General features: G+C 41.5%; 1 protein-coding gene across 1 annotated transcript in view; it reads right to left on the reverse strand.

The window, feature by feature from the left end:
• Positions 1-5,537: 5,537 nt before the first annotated feature.
• The window catches only part of CFAP299 (cilia and flagella associated protein 299), a 742,637-nt gene continuing 727,298 nt past the window's right edge, over positions 5,538-20,876 (reverse strand). The window contains exon 6 of the mRNA XM_075606538.1: positions 5,538-5,704. Within this exon, the coding sequence (XP_075462653.1) occupies positions 5,609-5,704 (96 nt within the window). The 3' untranslated portion in view covers positions 5,538-5,608. The remainder of the gene's footprint in view (positions 5,705-20,876) is intronic.

A 20,876-nucleotide genomic window follows, 5' to 3' on the forward strand; every position in this document is an offset into this window, starting at 1 on the left:
CTCTGTCCCTTACATGTTCCTGAAGGCGAGTTTGAGTGTCTTCAGGAACGACCTCATTAAGCAACAAAGGAACCCTTCTTGTGATGTTTTTTCCAGTTCTGTTACTGTTTGTTGTGGTGGTTGCATACAATTTGATTTTAGATATTTTTCTTCATCAACACTGTATTGGTGCTTTCCATTTGTGCCGAAGGTATTTTTCTATCAAGGCAATTTTGGCCAAACCCTAGGCCAGGGGTGCGCAATCTTTCCCTCCCTCCGCCCCTACCTGTTTCACCGCGGGGTCATGTGATGTCACATTGACATGCAACGCAATGTCAAGTGCCCCGCTGCTTCATTTGAGACCGGGTAACCATGACGACGCATCGCTGGAATCAAACGTAAGTTAGTTACAGAGGCCTCGCGCTGTCCCCAAGCATTTAATTTAAATGCCTTGGGGGAGCGCAGGTTCTCCGTAACCGCCACGCTCCCCAGTTTGGGCACCCCTGCCCTAGGCATTTCCATCCTGTACCTATGACTCAATGCAATTTGTTCCAATTTTGTCCCGGCTGCCCAAGCTTGTGACTATGGGAGTGTCAGTAGGAAGAGATGGGAAGGAGTTACATGGTGCACAGAATATAATGAGGTGTACAGTATCACATTCTGCAATTGTCTGCGCCACTATTTGGCCCTTCTACTTGCCCCCAAAAATGTGCCATATCAGAAGTGGCATAAGTCTAAAATTCTGCTTCTTACTAAAGAAACTCACATATGCCACAGCTCTGCTCCAAGAAAAGAGGCAGTGTGTCTAAATACAGTTTTTCTCTACGTTGATGCGTACATTGCTTTCAGTAGAGATTTTTGTTCACTAGTTTTGCCTCCAGCAAGATTTGATGAATAGTTCCCTTATTTTACTACACTACAGACGTAGAAAGGGATTTTGAAAATTATTTCCTGGTTAGCTAGTGTTGTTACTTTAAAACAGCAATTCAAGAGATGAAAGAACTCACGCAGGCACTAATTATGTTTGTGGACCTCTGTTACATGTCTGGAAGTGTACCTTTATACTCCCTATTGCTTTATTCTACTGAATGGCAATTTTCATGGGAAAAGGTTCCCATTTAAGAAATTGCTGTTTTAACATTTTGCTTTTAACTTTAGCAAGTATACTTAACAAGAACACATGCACAGAGCTTAACAAGAACACATGCACGGAGGCGCAATTTCTGGTACACTTTTTAAGGATTATTGTGAATGCAGTTTGAACATAAAGCAGATATACACAAGACTTTGAGGACTGATTTCCTAAATTGCTACTTGTGGCATTGAAACATACAGTACAGTACACCTGGGTCTCTGTGATTAAAGCCTGCAGTGTATGCTGCCGCAAAAACCTAATCAGCAGAATATTTCGTGTATGGTTTGCAACAACTTTAAACGTGTTTATTTATGCCATGGTTTTTACATCTCAAGAGTCTTGTTTACTAAAGAATTGGGATTTTTATTTATTTATGGAGAAACAACTTGTACAATTATATTTTATAGTGGAAAGGCTAATTCGGAGAACATTGGGCCATGTTATCCTTAGAGCATGGCTTGGTAAATATTGCCCCTTACAGCCTATGTAAGTGAGTGAGGCTGTAAGATGTATTCCAGACAGAAGTTCTATAATGGAGTAATACTACTCATTGCTGGCCTACCCCCACGTATGGGTTGTTAGATGTATTCCAGCATTGATGGAGTAGCACTGCGTAGTATATATGGCACATAATCTTCTCTGTGAGGCCTATGTTGCATCCTGAAAGTATAAACATATATAATATCCCACCAAGGAAAACATCTCATTCTCTATAACATCAGCAATACTTAAACATATTAGAAATGTTTATCATTTGTTATCTGTTACTAACAATTGTACTTTCAGGCCCTTGGGGCATCAAAGATATTTTACTTGCTTTAAAGCTGATTGAATAGAGATAACTTACTTTAATGTGTTATTTTTAATCAATTAAAGCAGCAATACATTCCACCCTTTGTTTTTATTTCTTATTTGTATATGTAAAGCATGCGTGAATGTATCATTGTAAATTCTTATCTAAGCGGGCAATCGTTTGGTGCTCCTGTTATAAATCTGTGAAAATCCTGAATGTGTGCCTGACGAAATGGCCGCCTTCTAACTTTGTGCTTCAGTCTGTGAAATGCTGCAGCTGATATGTAACATTATATTACTAAGTGTAAGACATTATTGTTACAGCATTAAGATCAATAGGCTGTCTGCAGTTTGGAACACAGCGACATATCTGTTTGTGATACTTTGTTACCAAATGGCAAGTGTGTGTCTGAGCCTGTCTCAAAAGATGAAGTGGATATGACTTTCTAAATGGTTGGTGAAGCAACCAAAGAATGATCAGTACAATAAAAAATCATTAAAAATGGCATTAGGAGTTTAAACAATATGCAGACCGTTATCTAATAATACAGCACTGATTTATTTTAAAACATATGTAGGATTTTTCAAGTTTTGCTACTTTAATATAGGAAGTGGATAAAGACATTAGGCACTAGACGGGGAGCTATGCAACTCATATTAGAATGGGGTTTTATCAATATCTGTTAATTATCTACTTAAGATTTTTTTGGCAAGTACTGTATATTAAACTTAAAAATGCATTTCATTTTGATATTGGTGGACTGAATTCTAAATGTTTAACAGGCTATGTGGTGTTAATACAATTTGCCTGATACATAGCCCTTAAACTGGGCAGGTTAGATTCTTTATGATTTACAAGTAAACAATATTCCATCATCTTGAGCCATTTCTTTTGGTGCAGCAAACTAGGTTACATTACACATGCCTGTATGGGGGTTAGCATGTTTAATCAATAGCTCAAATTCCAAGTATCTGAATTTTCTTTAAACTCGTCTTTCTAAATACTTATCGCGACTATAAAAGTACTGTTTAGTACCACTAGCAATCATAGTTTTTTACACGGTTCATTTGAATTGCCCTTAGTGATTGATAATGGCTATCACAATTAAGCGAATAGACTATTCTGGGTGCTATGTACTGTATCAAGGCAAAAGTGGAGTGATATATGAAAGAAGAAAAATCTTATTGCTTTCAATACTTCTTTCTTTGATTCATAAGATATGGTGCAGTTTTGTTTACCAGAATCCCGCTTTATCATGAGACATTTTCTACTCTGGTACTACAAATGTAGCAAGGCTTATTGTCGTTGGTGCTGCTGCCACGTGAACCGCGCATTCAGAAGCCTGGACCCTTGGAAGCACCATCACGGCAGATACTGTCCCAGTCGCCGCTGACTTTTACTTGTTTGTGTGTGATGCAGAGGACAATAAATCTTGCTACATATATATTTACAGTACATGTCTTGTGGTTTATATTCATTATCAGAGGATAGTTGCTGTCATTGTTGTTCGCCTTAGGTTGGTTCTTTAACTTATCCTCCGGTTTATTACTACAACACAATGGGTGGCACTCACACAAAATAAAACTAACACTTGATCTCAGATTACAGTAGGGCCCTGCTCATACGGCGGGTTCCGTTCCAGGGTGCCGCCGGAAAGCGAAAATCGGAACATAGCATTTGCTATGTCCACAGGTGATTTTCCGTGTTTCCTACCCCTTCTGCGCATGCGCAGACTCAGCAGTCCCCCTTCTGCGCATGCGCGAACTCGGCCGCTCCCTTGTTCTGCACAATGCACAAATTCAGCCGCTCCCCCTTCTGCGCATGTGCAAACTCGGCCGCACCCCTTCTGCGCATACGCGGACATGGCGGCCCCCTTCTCGGTACCGCTGTATTGGCGGATCGCCGAAAAGCAGGGCCCTACTGTATAACAAATCTTTAAAAACAGGCATTTGATTTATGAATCACAACCTGTCCGGCATTTAATACTTATCTTTACATTGAGTATTCTGTTCATCCTGGTTTTTTTTTGTAAAGCTTTAAATGATTTATTTGCTTTTTAATTGTGAAAAGTCGTTTTGAGTCCTATTGGAAGAAAAGTGCTACAGTTAAGTTATTATTATTATTAATTAGGATAATTGCAGCACTTGAGCAATCTCGTGCTGAATAATTTACATGTTCAGAAAAACTTGATAAATATAATCTTTCATTATCTATAACAAACCAAACTTTGTCAGCTCCATTTAATTTGCAGTTTTCTCTCAAAAATGTCAACATTGCAAAAGAAATTAAATTGTGCTCAAAAACCTGAGTCCTTTTTCGGACGAAAACAGCCCACCTGCTACTTTGGACAATATAGAATTACCCGCATCGGTTTTTCCTGGAGTTCTTAGTCCTTCCTGGTGATTAGGCTCCAGAGATTTTTTTTCAATTCCATTAAACTCTGGGTTAATACCATGGTTAAATAGTGAATCTATCTAGTGGTTTGCTCACTTACCTTTTTAACATTGGTTATTGATAAAGGTGCTTTTGCCATATTTGTTGTTTTATTTCTCTGACATGCAATTGCAAATGTAGTTTTCTCCTATAAGTGATATATGTATCTGTAATCAATTCTCTACCACAATTTCCAAAAAGCAATACCTGAGAGAGGACATGCACCTTGTCTTCCATGTGATGTACCTGTACATCAAGTGAAAAGCATTTACATACTGAACATAAAGAACCAGAGCCTTGTATTACAATATTTTAATTATGTATATTATTTTTCACAATTATACCATTAGATACAAATTATATTTTGTGTTTTTGTGTTTTAGTTATCATCGCTTCCTCCATCTTTTTATTCATTATTCAAACCTTAGTCGTTTATTAAATGTTAAAGCAGTTCTGTGCATGAACCATTGTTTCATAGCCATACTGTATGACTATGTTGAAGAAGCTATAAGGACCTAATTATGATGATTTCTCTGTTCAAAGGTGCTGTCCAAAAAAAAACCCACTAGATTTACAGATGTAGCCAGACGAAGTGTCTTCGGTGCCACTGCCACCACTGGTTACTCTACAGCGGTTGTCGCAGCACCGGAGTATTTATGCTGTGTGGGGGTCCCATGTTGAAGCATGGACCCCTCGCAGCATGATCGTGGCAGACACTGTTCTGGGCAGCGCAGTATTTCTTTCAATTGGATTATTCCTCTTTGATAAATTGTGTACTGTTTTTTTGCTGTAATTTTGCTCCAGTCTTGCAGAAACTTTAGTAAGAGAAAAGTATTAGTTTTGGGGATCATTTGATCATTGAGGATGAAATCAATCTAATGTGCAAAAGCATAATCTTGAACAAGTCTTTCGATCAAGAAGTATGGCTGAAGGAGTACAGTATATCACTGGTAATGTGACTGCCTCTGAAGTAGGTGAACCCAGTTTGTATCCTACCGTAGTGTCAGCTCTCCTTGTGTTGCCTTGGGCAAGTCACTTTATCTCCCTGTATCTCCCTGTATCTCAGGCAATAAATTAGATCTATGGGTCAGCAACTCATTGTGCCCACAACATTTTATGTACAGATCTGAAAACACTTTCAGCACAAATAAAAAGTTCAAGCATCGGATTAGAGAAATAAATCATCCAAAAAACATCAAAATTCTTGAGATGCCTTTATTAACCTTCACTCTCCAAAAGTCTTCGACATGATACAGATACTGCACAGGTCAGGTCTTGCGTCGGGTGACGTGATCATAGATGACAACTTGCAGGTAAAGATCGGTTTGGATTGGAGATCGAGTTGAATTGTCTCCTGGAGAAGCCTAAAAAATATAAATTTGTATATTTATACTTATTGAACACCTCAATCAAAACATACAACAGTGACATAATCTCACAGCACCGCAAACAGTGAGAGCTGAGGACAGAGCACCTGATAATATTGTTCTGTATTGTATTGTATCACTCTACGTCATGCTGTATCACTGATTCACTTAATTGCTACATGTTCATTCTAGGATAAAAAAAATGTTTTATTAGCAATAAAAAAAAAGAAAATAAGTGTTTATTGTCAGGCGTTTTAAAAACGCTCCAAAATGTGCAGTTTCACTTACATTGTCCCCAGAACATTGTGTTGAACTGTGGTCAGAAAGATTTATTTGTACTAAATAGACTTAGGAGGTCTGTGTATCAAAGACTCTTAGCTGACAAACTGAAAGCAAAACATAGCACCAGATGTATTAGAGAACATTAATCCCATTAATTTAGCTTCCTCTTGAAAAATCTACTCCAATTATTTTGCACTGGTTTAACACAGATTTTGCAGCTGGTAGTATCTATTAAATAAAGCCTTTCTCCTATCAATATAGAAAAATCAAACTCTTAATCCAAGTTGAAGATTTTCTACATCGATACAACTGTACCTTCTTAGAATGAATATATTCTGTAAATGGCAAAATAATAATTGCATTTTGTAGCATAGTCATTTTTTTCAGTAGCATAACATGAACCTGACAACAGGGAGAATCTTTTTAACATCTTGAGAATTGATGTTTGCACAAGTACAAAGCTTATTAATGTAAATATTGACCCTGGGTTTGTAAATAATACATCAGAAAGTATCCTGCAGAAACTTTCAATACATGTATGCATAGGAAGCAGCTGCATTTAGGTAAACAATATCAATAATAAAAATGTTGGCGCATTTCAGTTGTAGAAAAAAGGAATAGGTGCAAAACAGCGCTAGGGATACTGATGAATAAATGTTCAGGCAGCCAGGTGAATGACTGGTGGTACAACCAGTCAGGGAAACAGATGAAACAAAGGGGTTAACCGGCGCCAAAGAGGGTAAATACCAGTCCTGTTGTGACAGTCCAAATACAGTCCTTGGGATGATGAATGGTGATGATTCTCACCTCAGCAGTGCATATGTGAAAAAAGAGAAAGAGAAATAATAGTGCAGTAAATCAACACAGGGGGGGGGGGGGGTGATCACAGATATTGACAAAAAACAACAAACAAGACATACAAACATATAACACTAGCACGGCCTAAATATTAATAAAAAGCATATTTATTGATGTGGAAATGTGCATAAACCGCATCCGGAGGGGTAAAATTGCAACCCTACTCACAAAATGCTGGAAAGGTACAGGCAGATCTGCTGTATGCAGCTGGGCTCTCAAGATGGCGACCGGAGCACTTGTGCTGGCGTCCACACGTGACTAGGAAGCCAGGCAGATGACTCAGATGATGAGGCCTCTGGGCGGACGTGACGTCACCCCCGTTGTGTATTCTCCACCGGCTCACAGGACTCCAGGGATGTCCCTTGAAGAAGTACGCGCATGCGTACGAAACGCGTCGGGAAGTTTCAAGTTTTTAGAGTGTTCCAGTGTGGTGAAGTCTGCAGTTCCAAAGGAGAAACTCTGCAGTCTCCAACTAGTGTTTTGAACCGAGGTACGGCGATATTGCGGCTGCTGATGAGGACTGGAGGACTGGAGTCCTGTGAGCCGGTGGAGAATACACAACGGGGGTGACGTCACGTCCGCCCAGAGGCCTCGTCATCTGAGTCATCTGCCTGGCTTCCTAGTCACGTGTGGACGCCAGCACAAGTGCTCCGGTCGCCATCTTGAGAGCCCAGCTGCATACAGCAGATCTGCCTGTACCTTTCCAGCATTTTGTGAGTAGGGTTGCAATTTTACCCCTCCGGATGCGGTTTATGCACATTTCCACATCAATAAATATGCTTTTTATTAATATTTAGGCCGTGCTAGTGTTATATGTTTGTATGTCTTGTTTGTTGTTTTTTGTCAATATCTGTGATCACCCCCCCCCCCCCCCCTGTGTTGATTTACTGCACTATTATTTCTCTTTCTCTTTTTTCACATATGCACTGCTGAGGTGAGAATCATCACCATTCATCATCCCAAGGACTGTATTTGGACTGTCACAACAGGACTGGTATTTACCCTCTTTGGCGCCTGCATTTCAGTTGTAAATACCCTAAAGCCCATTTTAATACTAGAACCAGCCAAAGAAGCAAAGACTAAAATATGATACCAGAATACACTGAATAGTGTACACTTAAAGAAAAATATAGATGATGTACTGTATCTATACACACCTACCCTAAAAGCAAAAAGTAATTATATATATTACAAACAGAAACGCATGGAATTCAATGTACCGCTCAACCCCGTTATAACGCGGTGCTTGGGGTCCAAAGAATCACAAGCGGATTGAGTTATAAGCGGGTCTCATTTTTGCACAAGAGAATTGCACTCCTCAGGGGTTTAGCCGTCGCCGGGGGGGGAGGGGGGTGGGGAAGGCTGGGATAACTCTCCCAGCTATCCCAGGCTCGGCGGCACAGCAGCACCCCCACGCAGGACTGATCTGGCATCAGCAGCTGACAGCTCTCATCTCCCTGCTTCTGCCGTCAGCTTCTGGCTGACAGGGAGAGAGAGTAAAATCAGTGCGAGAGCCAGCTCCTTTAAAGAGACAGTGTGCATGTATGACTGTGTGTGTCTCTGTGTGTGTGGGAGGGGAGGGGGAGAGAGTGTGTGTGTTGGGGGGAGAGAGTGTGTGTGTGTGTACGGGGGGAGGGTAGGGGGTGTGTGTGTGTGCGAGAGGGGGAGTGTGTGTGTGTTGAAAACCACTGCTATAGAATAGCAATATAGAAATAATTTACAATTGTATTGTTTCAAACTTTTATTGATGCATTGTACAATAAAGTATTTGAGACACCAATAATTGTGTTGTAAAGTATTCATAAAATACTGAACGATTAAAAAAAATGTTCGTCCACACACCAAAACACATACTGTGCTGTAGATATAGTACTGTACTCACAACTGCTTTTCCACGTGTTAGGGCTGGGACCCGCTGTGCCCGGCGGCGCTGGCGGCCGCACGAGCGTTCCCCACCAGCAGGGGAATCCTCCCGAGCCGGTCCCAGTCCCCCTTGGCTGCACAGCTCACTACACGCTGTGATGCGTCAGACGCCAGGGGATTCAAGAGAATTGTAATCCCAAGCGGCGACACGTCACGTGGTGTGGCTGTGAGCCAACGAGGAGGGGAGGCTTCGGGGAGCAGGGAGGAGAGTGTGGGGGGAAAGCAGCGTGAGTGCCTGTCTGTGTGTGTGTGTGTGTGTGCCTGAGTGCGTGAGTGCCTGTCTGTGTGTGTGTATGTGTGTGCCTGAGTGCCTGTCTGTGTGTGTGTGTGCCTGTCTGTATGTGTGCCTGGGTGCCTGTCTGTGTGTGAGGATTTGAGGGCTTGAGGGGCTGAACGGCTGAGTTGAGGGGCTGAAGGTCTGAACGGCTGACAGGCGGTCCCGCCCCCTCACATCATGGCCACGCCCCCCCCACATCATGGCTGCGCCCCCCACCCGTTTTGGCCATGCCCCCCCCCCCCCCCGCCGCTCGCAAAAATGGTCCCTTTGGACCGTAAAAAGCCCCAAGTGCCTCTCCACGTGCCGCCTGTCTGCAGTGTGGGCGCGTGGTCTGAGGCAGCGGGGCCTTAGCCTTACATTCATGTTTTAAAATTAACTATGGGCTATAATTCTGAAGAAAAGGGAAAAAATTATGCACTCTGTGATTATTCTACTATTACGAAAGCATACATTAACAAACAAACTTGAGAGTAAAATTTTTAAAGTGCTTTATTTTATAAAAAAAATATCGAGGGTTGACTGTGTCATTGCATCTCTTTGCTTCTATGTAACGATTTCAATCAAGCGTTTTAACTGTAAAACTGAAATGGAATATATCTTTTCTGTTTCAAGAGATTGAAGTCCAGTTTGCAAATCTGCAAGCGCCTCTGCGATCTTAGGTGGCGGTTCTGGTTCCTCGTCCTCATCGTCTTCGGTTGCATCCAAATCATGATTTTCGCTAGTAACGTTTTCAGTTATTTCTGAGTCAGTCATATGTTCATAGGTAGGACAGCTGTTGTCCCCATCTACCCAAGATTCAATTGTGCCCAACTTTCCCTATCAACGAACGGTTCCAATACTCTTTCCGCATTGGCCATGTCATTTTCTGTGAGGCCTTCATTAATATATCTTTCAAAGAATAGATTGGCGGCAGCGACGTCTTCCTCTGTAAACAAAGTAATTCTCTTCATCACTGTCACTGGCTTCCTGGAAGTTAGCCGGGACCAAACTTGCACCAGTTACGTTTCTCCAACATTTACAAATGCTAATTTTTGTGATTGCTTCCCATTCACCACCAATATAAAAAAACTTATTTTAAGTTTAGCTTCTTTAAAAATGCAGTAACAGAATCCTCACTTGTGATTATTTGCTGTATCAGCGTCTTTCGGAAATTCATCTTGAACGTTGATATAATGCTTTGATCCAGCGGCTTCATTTTTGATGTGGTGTTTTAGGGTAAGTAGCTGACTCATATTTTGCCATCTCTGCTTATCAGGCTATCGGCAGACGGATGGGCAGAGCAGTTATCTAGCAACAACAGAGCTTTGGTATCCGACCTTTGTTGCCGTAAGTGTTTACGTACCTCAGGTACAAACTGCTGATGAAACCAATTTTCGAAAATGCTGGAAGTCATCCATGCATTTTTACTAAAGTTGTAAGAAAAAGGCATAGAAGCCATATTCACATGATGGAAGCACCATGGTGATTTAAACTTGCCTATACAAAGTGGCTTCAGTTTGTGATTTCCTGTTTGATTAACACATAAAACTACGGTCACTGTCTTTCATTTGTTAAAAGCCTTGTTTTCGCTGATCGTCATTCTTACAAGCCAGAGTGGTATTTAGTAACATTTTGTAACACAGTCCGGTCTCATCTCAGTTATACATCTGTTCTGCGTTATAGTCACCATCTTGAATTATCTTCTGAAGCTGGGCAGGGTACGAACATGCAGCTTCATAGTCAGCTGAATGTATCTCTCCTGATATAGCAGTTTTGGTAATTCCACGTAGCTTTTTAAAGCGATTTAGCCGTGAATGACGTTGACTAAATTCCTTGAAGTTCGTTGTGAAACTTTTTGGCTTGCGTTTGCAAATGGGGTCCAGAGAGGTGTGCCTTCGGATCTTTCTTGGACAAACCTCTGAAACACAGCTTTATCCAACTGGCTGTCTTGAGGTTGCCGCAAACGTTTCTGTGACGCTGGGATCCATTCTTAGCGCTACGAGTGCTGACACCTTGGATCCAGTTACACCACCACTGAAGTGAAAACAGCATCTCTCCCCTCCCCTGACTTGATGACATCTTATACTGATAAGTATCTGCCTTGCACACCCATATCATCAGCTATACTGCTCTAACTACACCTTGGCTGCACCTTCCTCCCCCCCTGCAGCTCCTGGAAGCTAACAGATTGTCTCCCAGGAATGTTTTTTATATAATTGAACCACCGTAGCTCACCTGAACCTCCTGCAAGCACCTCCTGATGTGGAGGGAACAACATCATAGCAGGAACCCGGAAGATACCTAAGGCGCACAGTTTTATGGACTTTTATGTGACGAGGAGACTAAGGTGTGAGACGAGCACATTGCGGGTCACCATCAACTTTGAGATAGGAGGGCACTCACATTAGCCCATGTGAGTGAATATTATTTATTATATATTTATACCCCATATCACCTTTATTCACTTCACTGTGAATACTTTTGCATGTGAAATCGACACATGCTGTTTCCATCTCATCTTTTGTCTGAGGGTACCCTGGAATTGACGTGAAGGCGCTCAATCAGGAACAGGAGTTGATGCCATTCCAGAGCAGTTTTATTCTGCAACAGATGTGATTGTCACTCACATATGGCCGTGTGAGTGTTGATTATTATTTTTTGTATATGTAGTTCACATGTCACCACCTCAGATTTCATGATCAATGCATTTAGAGCAAGTTAATATACAATTAATTGTGCATTATTCTCTTTTTTGTTTTATGTGCGCTCGCTGTTGACCTGTTTGCATCTATTTCCTGAGGATCCTGGGAAGACCCTCTTTCAGCTGAGCAGAAGCGAGAGTTCGGGCCAGTATATCTTAAATACGTTCGGTCGCTTACTCTCGTTCACCGTCTGATATACCTGTTCACTTATATTATTTGTGACAGTGTAGCATTCTCTTCAAGGCAGCGCCCCAGTTTCTCCACCCATACATCTGTTCTGCGTTATAGTCACCATCTTGAATTATCTTCTGAAGCTGGGCAGGGTACGAGCATGCAGCTTCATCGTCAGCTGAATGTATCTCTCCTGATATAGCAGTTTTGGTAATTCCACGTAGCTTTTTAAAGCGATATAGCCGTGAATGACGTTGACTCATTTCCGTGAAGTTCGTTGTGAAACTTTTTGGCTTGCGTTTGCAGATGGAGTCCAGAGAGGTGTGCCTTCGGATCTTTCTTGGACAAACCACTGAAACACAGCTTTATCCAACTGGTTGTCTTGAGCGAGACGCAAACATTTCTGTTTCAGTCCATTGTCTGTTTCTATGGACTTAGCTGCATCACAAAGTTTCTCCTCCTTTTTCCATCCATGAACTGTAGACTCGTTCACTCCTAGGACTCTAGCTAATTGGGTTTGCTGAACTCCAGATTTGATTCTATCAAGCGCAACAATTTTTTCTTCTAAACGAAATTTCTTCCGTTTGTTTGAAGTTTCCAACATGTCTATCTGGCCGGGGTTTTCCCTATGCCTTTTCCTGGCTCTTTGACAGCACAGTGGGTAGGAGGATCAGAATGAGAGAGATCCCCCAGAACAAAGATCTATCTATCCTTACCGAGACAAGGGAAAAGGACCCCTAGTACAGCACTCTAAATCCAAAGTAATGGTGAATAAACTAAAATGTAACCTTTAATAAAAATGTAAATAAAATAGTGTTGGACAGACTTAAATGTACAATAACATAAAATGGACAACACAGATGGACGCACAATAACTGATACTCGGTCTACGGAATACAAATTTTGGTGAACCAGAATCTATCTATATTAGAGTATCCCTATATCTGTGTGGAATGTTGGCTGTATATAAAATGCTAACGCATTATTGTTCGTATTGTCAACATAGTCCCATCTCTTTGTGTAGAGGACTGTGCAGTGTATGATGAACACATTTACTGGTATAGCCTATATCCTATGCCACAGTAGTATCCTCTCAGGTATCAAACTATCTGCTTTAATGACAGTGTATAATTATTAGAGTAGTACCTTTAGTGGGATACCACAGATGCAGTGATGTTCTATGCTGTCAACTATTGCAGACATAAAGATTTCACATGAACTTCACCATACTATAAACAGCAGTGGAAGTGTACAGTATGTAAACAGAAAGGGGGCTGAAAAGCAAAGGTCTGCTGGGTCAGATAGCCCGCGGCATACAGCTATCATTGAACTTGATCATTCAAGGTAGGGTATTTATCAACAAAGGCACTGGCAGCTCCCTAGTCCCTATTAGAACAAGTTAATATCTAACTCCTCTGCAATATTCAGGATAAGTATGCAAGTTGCTGCCAGTAAATTGTTTGCTTATTCAGCCATCCCGCTGCTGTATCACGTGGGGTGTTAACGTTATGGTGTCACACACCAACGCACGTTTCACGTCCAACAGTTGACAGCATAGCACATCACTGCGTCTGTGGTATCCCACTAAAGGTACTACAGGCATACCCCGCTTTAAGGACACTCACTTTAAGTACACTCGCGAGTAAGTACATGTCGCCCAATAGGCAAACGGCAGTTCACGCATGCGCCTGTCAGCACGTCCTGAACAGCAATACCGGCTCCCTACCTGTACCGAAGCTGTGCGCAAGTGGGGAGACTATAGAGCCCGTTACAAATGCGTTAATTACATCAGTTATGCCCGTGTATGACGATTGCAGTACAGTACATGCATCAATAAGTGGAAAAAATGTAGTGCTTCACTTTAAGTACATTTTCGCTTTACATACATGCTCCGGTCCCATTGCGTACGTTAATGCGGGGTATGCCTGTACTCTAATAATTATACGCTATCATCAAAGCAGACATTTTGATACCTGAGAAGATACTACTGTGGCATAGGATATAGGCTATACCAGTACATGTGTTCAACATACACTGCCCAGTCCTCTACACAAAAAAATGGGACTGTGTTGACAATACGCATCGCCATGGTAACTGGCGTCAAATGACGCCGCTGGGTCATGTGATGTCGCATTGCCTGGCTTCATTTAATGCCAGAGTCGAGGAGGAGGGGGGCGTGAGCCGGGAGGTGAGCAGGCAGGGGTGCACAAGGAGAAAGGTTTGCGCACCCCTGGAGTGGACAACAGAAACAGCTAGAGACATGCAGCTCCCTGCCACCTGGGACATGACAAGCCCTGGCCACCCCTGCAGGGCACTAGTAAGACTAGATCTTGCCTGGGGGGCAGAGGAGGAGAGGGGGCAGGGTAGAGGGAATCAGGGACAGGTGGCATCGGAAAACGGCATGGTAGAAAGATCTGTATGGTACTGTATATGCTGTATACAGTATATGTATATCACGTGTTCAGTGTTCAGAAGAAAAAATCCACATTACTTACAAAAAAATTGTGAACCACGCTTGCATCGTGTTGTAAGCGAATTCCTGTTGTAACAGATCGCTTTATAACGGGGTTGACCTGTATAGTCATGGCAGTAGCTCTATCAAAAGGTTTTATCAGACTTTGATTGCCTTGAAAAAAATACATAGGTATAATCCAAATTCAGAAGCACCCCAACAGCGTCTAAGAAATGACGTTAACGTAAATTACAATTCTGCTTTTTATTACCTAATCACTAGACCAGAGATACCTGTGAAATATGCAAATGTGGATATGCAACATACATTCAAATCACTGAAATGAGCATATCTTCCAGGTATCTCAGGTGTGTTCAGATTGTTCACAGGTACAGTATCTCTCCACGTGTTGTATAAATGAGTGTTGGGGAAGCTACAGTATAGAAGTCAATGTGTACTCTAGTAATATACAGTAGGCGCCTCTCCCCCTCTCTCCTCCCTCTCTCCCTCCTCTCCAGCAAAGGCTCCGGATGGGACTTAGCATTATTAATTGAAATGTTTGCCAAATTTTGACCGTGCTCAGTGAGCTCTGACTGATTTAGCGTTTTTTATTGCGAATAAAAAATGCCCAATTTTGCATGGTTCGCAAACTTTTAATTAAAACTGCAGCTGCTGTGCCCTTTGCTGAACGATATCGGGGGACGTATATTGTAATGTTCTTTCTCTTATTATAACACACAACTCCACAAAAGAGATGTATGAAACAGTTGTTTTTTTTTAACCTTTAATATGATCTCCCTGCTTCTAATCTTACTGTGCAACAAACCTCTCTACCGCGGTCACAATCCCCTGCACCACAGGTTTGTTTGTGACTTTATTTACTTATTATTAAAATTATTCATTAGAATGATTGAATGTCGAATATATAAAGAAAATGTATCTAGAAACACAACCTGTGCTAAGTTTGTCTTATTCTTGCATCTGTGTCAAGAGTAAGAATCTTACCTTTATACGTTACACTACCGACACACTTTATTGAAGTGTGGTCGGTACCGCAAGCCGGGAAATCTCCCGGCTTGCTAGTGGCCGCCCCTCGGCGTGCCGCGCGTCATAGACGCGCGGTCACGCGTCATCGGGAGCGTGCGCCCCCTGCACGCGTGTCCAGGGGCTCCCCGAGGGAGCCCTGGTGTCCCGCGATCGCGGGACAGCGGCAGGGGGTTCCGGGGGACCCGGCGGACCCGGCAGCGGTAGGGAGAGCGCCCCGATCGGAGGGCGCTCTTCCGCTGCTTCGGCGTGCGCCCGTCACACTCGGGCGCGCGCCAGGCTACTGCTGCGGCACAGAACGGGCAAATGCTCGAATAAACTGTGCCGCAGCAGTAACACTCAAAGATACGTATTTACAGTGCATTTCTAAGCCTCGCTGTTATGGCAAAAGGATCTATTATTATTATTATTATTATTATTATTATCATCCTTTATTTGTAAAGTGCCAACATATTACACACGTGGTCCAGTGGGGGTACAGAGTGACATCAATTATATAAACTGAATGATATACAAGTAAGGAAACACAAGCAGAAAAAGATACAGAAGGAAATGAGGGCCCTGCTCCCAAGAGTTTACAATCTATAGGGAATATGGGCAGTGTTGAAACAAAAGGTAAAATGGCTGCTTGTTGTGGGACGGAGTATGCCTCAGGATGGAGTGTGGTATAGCTGCACTGCTGAGTCTATTAAGGGTTGGTTAGTGTGGATGTTAGGGGGTGTCCTGTCTTTTGGCACAAATGTCTATAGATATTGAGGAGTTTGGACACTTTTGCATTTACTGTAATATTGTATTTCTTAAAAACATTGCTGTATATATATATATATATATATATATATATATTAATTAATATATATATCCATGGGTGGCACTAATCATTCTTGGCCCCAAATTGTTATACCTTTTAGAAGTAACAACTTGTGGGGGTTTATCTATCAATCTTGAAAAAAATGGTTTATTATATATTTAAGTAATAATCCCCAAAGAACAGGTCCTTACTGGATAATAACGCCCTTATTGGCCAGTAATGCCCTTTTCTGAAGGGATTATTACTATTATAGGCGAAATTTAGGCTTATTTCATAAATAATAGACACTTTTGTGTAGTTATGTAGACTATTTTATTAAAATAAAATGGTAAATACATGAAACCACCTCTATATACGCTTACACTGCAGCTATCTATATTCACACACTGCCGCCCCCTCTGTGTACACAAACACACACACACAAACACACACACACAGCAGCTCTACACACACACATACACACACACACACTTCAGCTTTATACACACACAAACACACACACACTGCAGCTCTACACACACACACACACACACACACACACACACACACACACACACACACACACACACACACACACACACACACACACACACACACACACACACACACACACACACACTGCAGCTCTACACACACCGCAGCTCTACACACACACAAACACACACACTGCAGCCACACACACACACACACACACACACACACACCAGCTCAACACACAACACAGCACCTCTACACCCAACACAGCAGCTATACACACAATACAGCAGCTCTACACACAACACAGCAGCTCTACACACACACAGAGAAACTGCTGCTACACCCATAAACACTACTGCTGCTGCTACTGCTGACACACTGACACACACACACACTAGACAGACAGAAACTGCAGCTAAAAACAAACTGCAGACAGCCACATACTTTGCAGCCACAGGGGGTTATGCACTAAGCAGTGATAAGTGCTTTTAAGTGGGATAAAAAGCCATTATAGCATGATACTGCACTGTTATCACTGCTTTGTGAATCTCACAGCAGGCAATATCACGCTATAAAGGCATTTATCTCACTTAAAAGCACTTATCACTGCTTTGTGCATAGCACCCAGAAAACCCACTTATCACTGCTTAGTGCATAACCCCCACACACTCTCTCTCCCTCCCACTAAGTCCTTCAGCTGTGTTCACGGAGGGAGGGGGAGGAGTCACTGCCTTCTGCTTATTCCTGGCAAATCCCCTGCCCTGTCTCAAAGCTGTTCCTTCCTCCTGACGAATCCCCTGCCCTGTCCTAGAGCTGTTCTGATTGGCTGGAAATAAACACATTGCAAGCTGCAAAAATTCCAGGCATTACTGATTGGATAATGCCCGGAATTTTATTTAACCAATCAGAGAGCAGGGATTTCAATAATGCCCAGAATTTACCAGCTTTAGCCTATAATTAACAATAACCGATTATTTGGGTGTCAAACATCCCATGACCTCAAGACCTGGTCTAAAAAACTGCACAAGATTTATTAGCGAAAAAAAATCCTATTGTCTTCCATCGGGTTCCCTTTTAAAAAAAAATAGAAATGGTGCAGGTTTTGTGTTCCAGTTGTGTCCCGATTTTGCAGCAGGGAGATAATTACAGATGTAGCAGATGTTATTACTTCCATTAAGGCGTTGACACTACTGCAATATTAAGACAAGTTTTTCAGCAAGCACCATTGAAAACAATGGTAATGGGCACCTTATCTCCTTAATGATTGTGATATTTACTACATTATTTCTTGCTCTTTAATGGTGGTAATAACGTTTGCTACATCTGTAGCCCCTTTCGTACATTTGACAGAAAGTGTTGGACAGAATTTTTTATGCAATTACAAAATACAAAAGGGATGCACAGAGATGCAGAATTGTATATATCTCTCTATAATCTGTGCATCATGTAAATCCTCCCCAGCTCCTCCTATATCACTCCCCAAATTGCAAGGTGGCGCAAAACTTGGAGCATCTTGGAACTTGGAGTATCCATTGATACTTGAACATAGAGCAATCTGCTTACATTTTGCTCCAAATTTGCCTTGATACATGACCTCCAATAACTTTCTGTACAATGGGGGTTATATATTGCGGCACAAATGGTGCAATTCTGGGCCAAATCAAACTGTTCTCGATGTATAAAATAAAAATTCCTATATATTGCAATTGAGTAAGGGGTTAATATTAACTCATGGAAAGTGCCTAGCGGAGTAGAAAGGCGAGTTGGCTAGAGTAGCCGTGTGTATTAACCCTGGTTGCATATCTAAGTCACGTGCTCACTTGTGTGCTGTTCGTGACAGATGGTATATGGGGAAGGAGTTAGGGGAGATATTGTTCATTTGAGGGACCTTTGCAAAGGTGAAAAGTGGGCAAGCCAGAGAGCTCTGTATTGACCCCTGTCCTGTATGCAGGTCACGTGCTCACACGTGTGCCATCCGTGACAAGACAAAGAGAATTTGTCTCTTTGATACACATGGTGTAGATTTCTTAGCCATGAATTGCACAACTTTGATACATAGCAATTTGTTTTTGTTATAGGGGCTGCAATGCGCTCATGAATACAACTACTGTATAGCATGAAAAGCAACGGGCAATGTGAATGTAAGTACAAAGGTATCAAAAGCCACAAAGTAACCTGGTTAAAATAGGAAAATTGTTGCCAATGATAAACTCAGAATATATTGCAGTTTTACTGTATGCTTTTATACATAAACTGGCAAAATATCAATGCCATCTACATGTAGATCAAGTCTTGCTACGCATGTCTTAGCCACGAAGCATCTGATTGTATATTGCCGAGCCTTTGATCTAGCGAGGCACTTGCAATATGAGTTAACTGTTGTACAAACTTTGCAACAACTTAATAAAGAATGGAATTTCTTACATGAACATTTATCAACCTAGTTTGCCAAAAGAGTACATCAATACAATGAGTAATTATTTTACTAGGAGGAAGAAAATCACAGATACATTTCTTGTTTTAATATATTTTACTGTGACAATTCTTAAATGCTAGATTTTCTATTGCATCAAATGGCATTCTGTTTTCAGGGGGATTTTGCATTGTCAATATCTCAGTTTAATGAATTTTACATTTGTCTAATTCCGTATCATGTGGTGATGTAATATATTAATCATCGGATGTTTTTCATTGATTTGTTTGTTTTTGAAGGAAAGTATTTGTTAAATATAACAATGGTTCCTTCCTTTCTTCAACACGTTAGAACAGTTCTGAAATCCTAACACTAGCACAAAGTACAAAATACTGTAGGTGCCAGCCACAACAGCCAATGAATGGAGGAAACAGTGTTATCCCCTGAAGCTTTCCTGCCTCATGTTCAATGACATTTCAGGCTGCCATTTTAATCCTCTGGAAGTAACAGAACATCAGATATGTGTATCTCCTGAATACGGCGGGCGGATTTGCATTTACGGTGGTAAGACATTGGCGGTCTAGGGGGCAGAGAATTGCCGTGTTAATGGCATTTACACCATATTTTATTTACATACTTTATATTATTAAAAGAAAAAAAATGTGTTCACTGTGTTATGTAATAAAAGTAAGGATTTGTCTTTGTATAGATACACATACATTATGTAGAAATAGCCATGTTAGTCCAGAGTACTTCAGTATTAGGGGGTACTTTTTCTGTTTAGACTAACAATTGATATTACAGTATAAGACAAGCTTTTGAGAGTTCCCCTCTTCCTCAGATCAAGCAATACGGCTTTACAAAGATTCCATGAGTTAAACACATATGTGTAAAAAAAACCAAGATAATAGTCTAAGGCAGATGAGTAGGAAAGAAATGGTAATGGTACAAACAAGCGTAAATAAACAGACAGGGCAAGAAATGGCTGAAAGGGAAAGTTCAAATAGGACCAGGCTATAGATACACATACATGAACACATGATTTTGCACACAGTGGACAAAGTACAATAAAATAGCGCAGACACTGTGCTTCATGACAGAAAACTAAAAGGTAAAAGTTATTGTAACTTTGATAACAACAATTATTACTCACCATTTTCTGTTAAAAAAGAGTGAGGGAAAAGTTTTGCAACATCACATTTCCCAAAAATGCAAATGCTAGTAATTGAATATTATATTTTCTAAGAAATTTTAAATTATTTGAATCCATAATTTCTACAAACTATTTTTCCCGGGAACCAGGACTAGAGTTTCCACTGAGCCCCGCCACCCTTTCCCATAGTGCTGGTGCCCTTGCGAGATCCCCCCCACTATCTCTCCCTCCTCCCTCTCATCCTCACACTCACCCTCATCTCCACCTCTGTCTCCCACCCCCTCACATCCCACCTCTCTCTGTGCCACCACCTCACTTTCCCAAACCCCCACCTCTTTCTCCAACACCCCCAACTCCCTCTCTTGACCTTGTCTTGAGAAAGGCTCCAAAGTGAGTCGAAACATTGATATGTTTAAATAAATGTGATATTTTTTCTCCAAGACCTGGTGTGTCTGCTTCCTATAACCCTTTAATTCTTACCTTTGCTGCATTCTGCACCCAGGCAGTTAATTTAACTTTGGTAGAATTTCACCAATTAAATATATATATGGTGGTTGAACAACATCCCCAGAAGCCAATTCTTTACGATCCGTCGTAATTGTTCCCTCAACTCAGACTTCTGCGATCAGG

This window comes from Ascaphus truei, chromosome 1 (assembly GCF_040206685.1).
Source record: "Ascaphus truei isolate aAscTru1 chromosome 1, aAscTru1.hap1, whole genome shotgun sequence".
NCBI classification, from domain to species: Eukaryota; Metazoa; Chordata; class Amphibia; order Anura; family Ascaphidae; genus Ascaphus; species Ascaphus truei.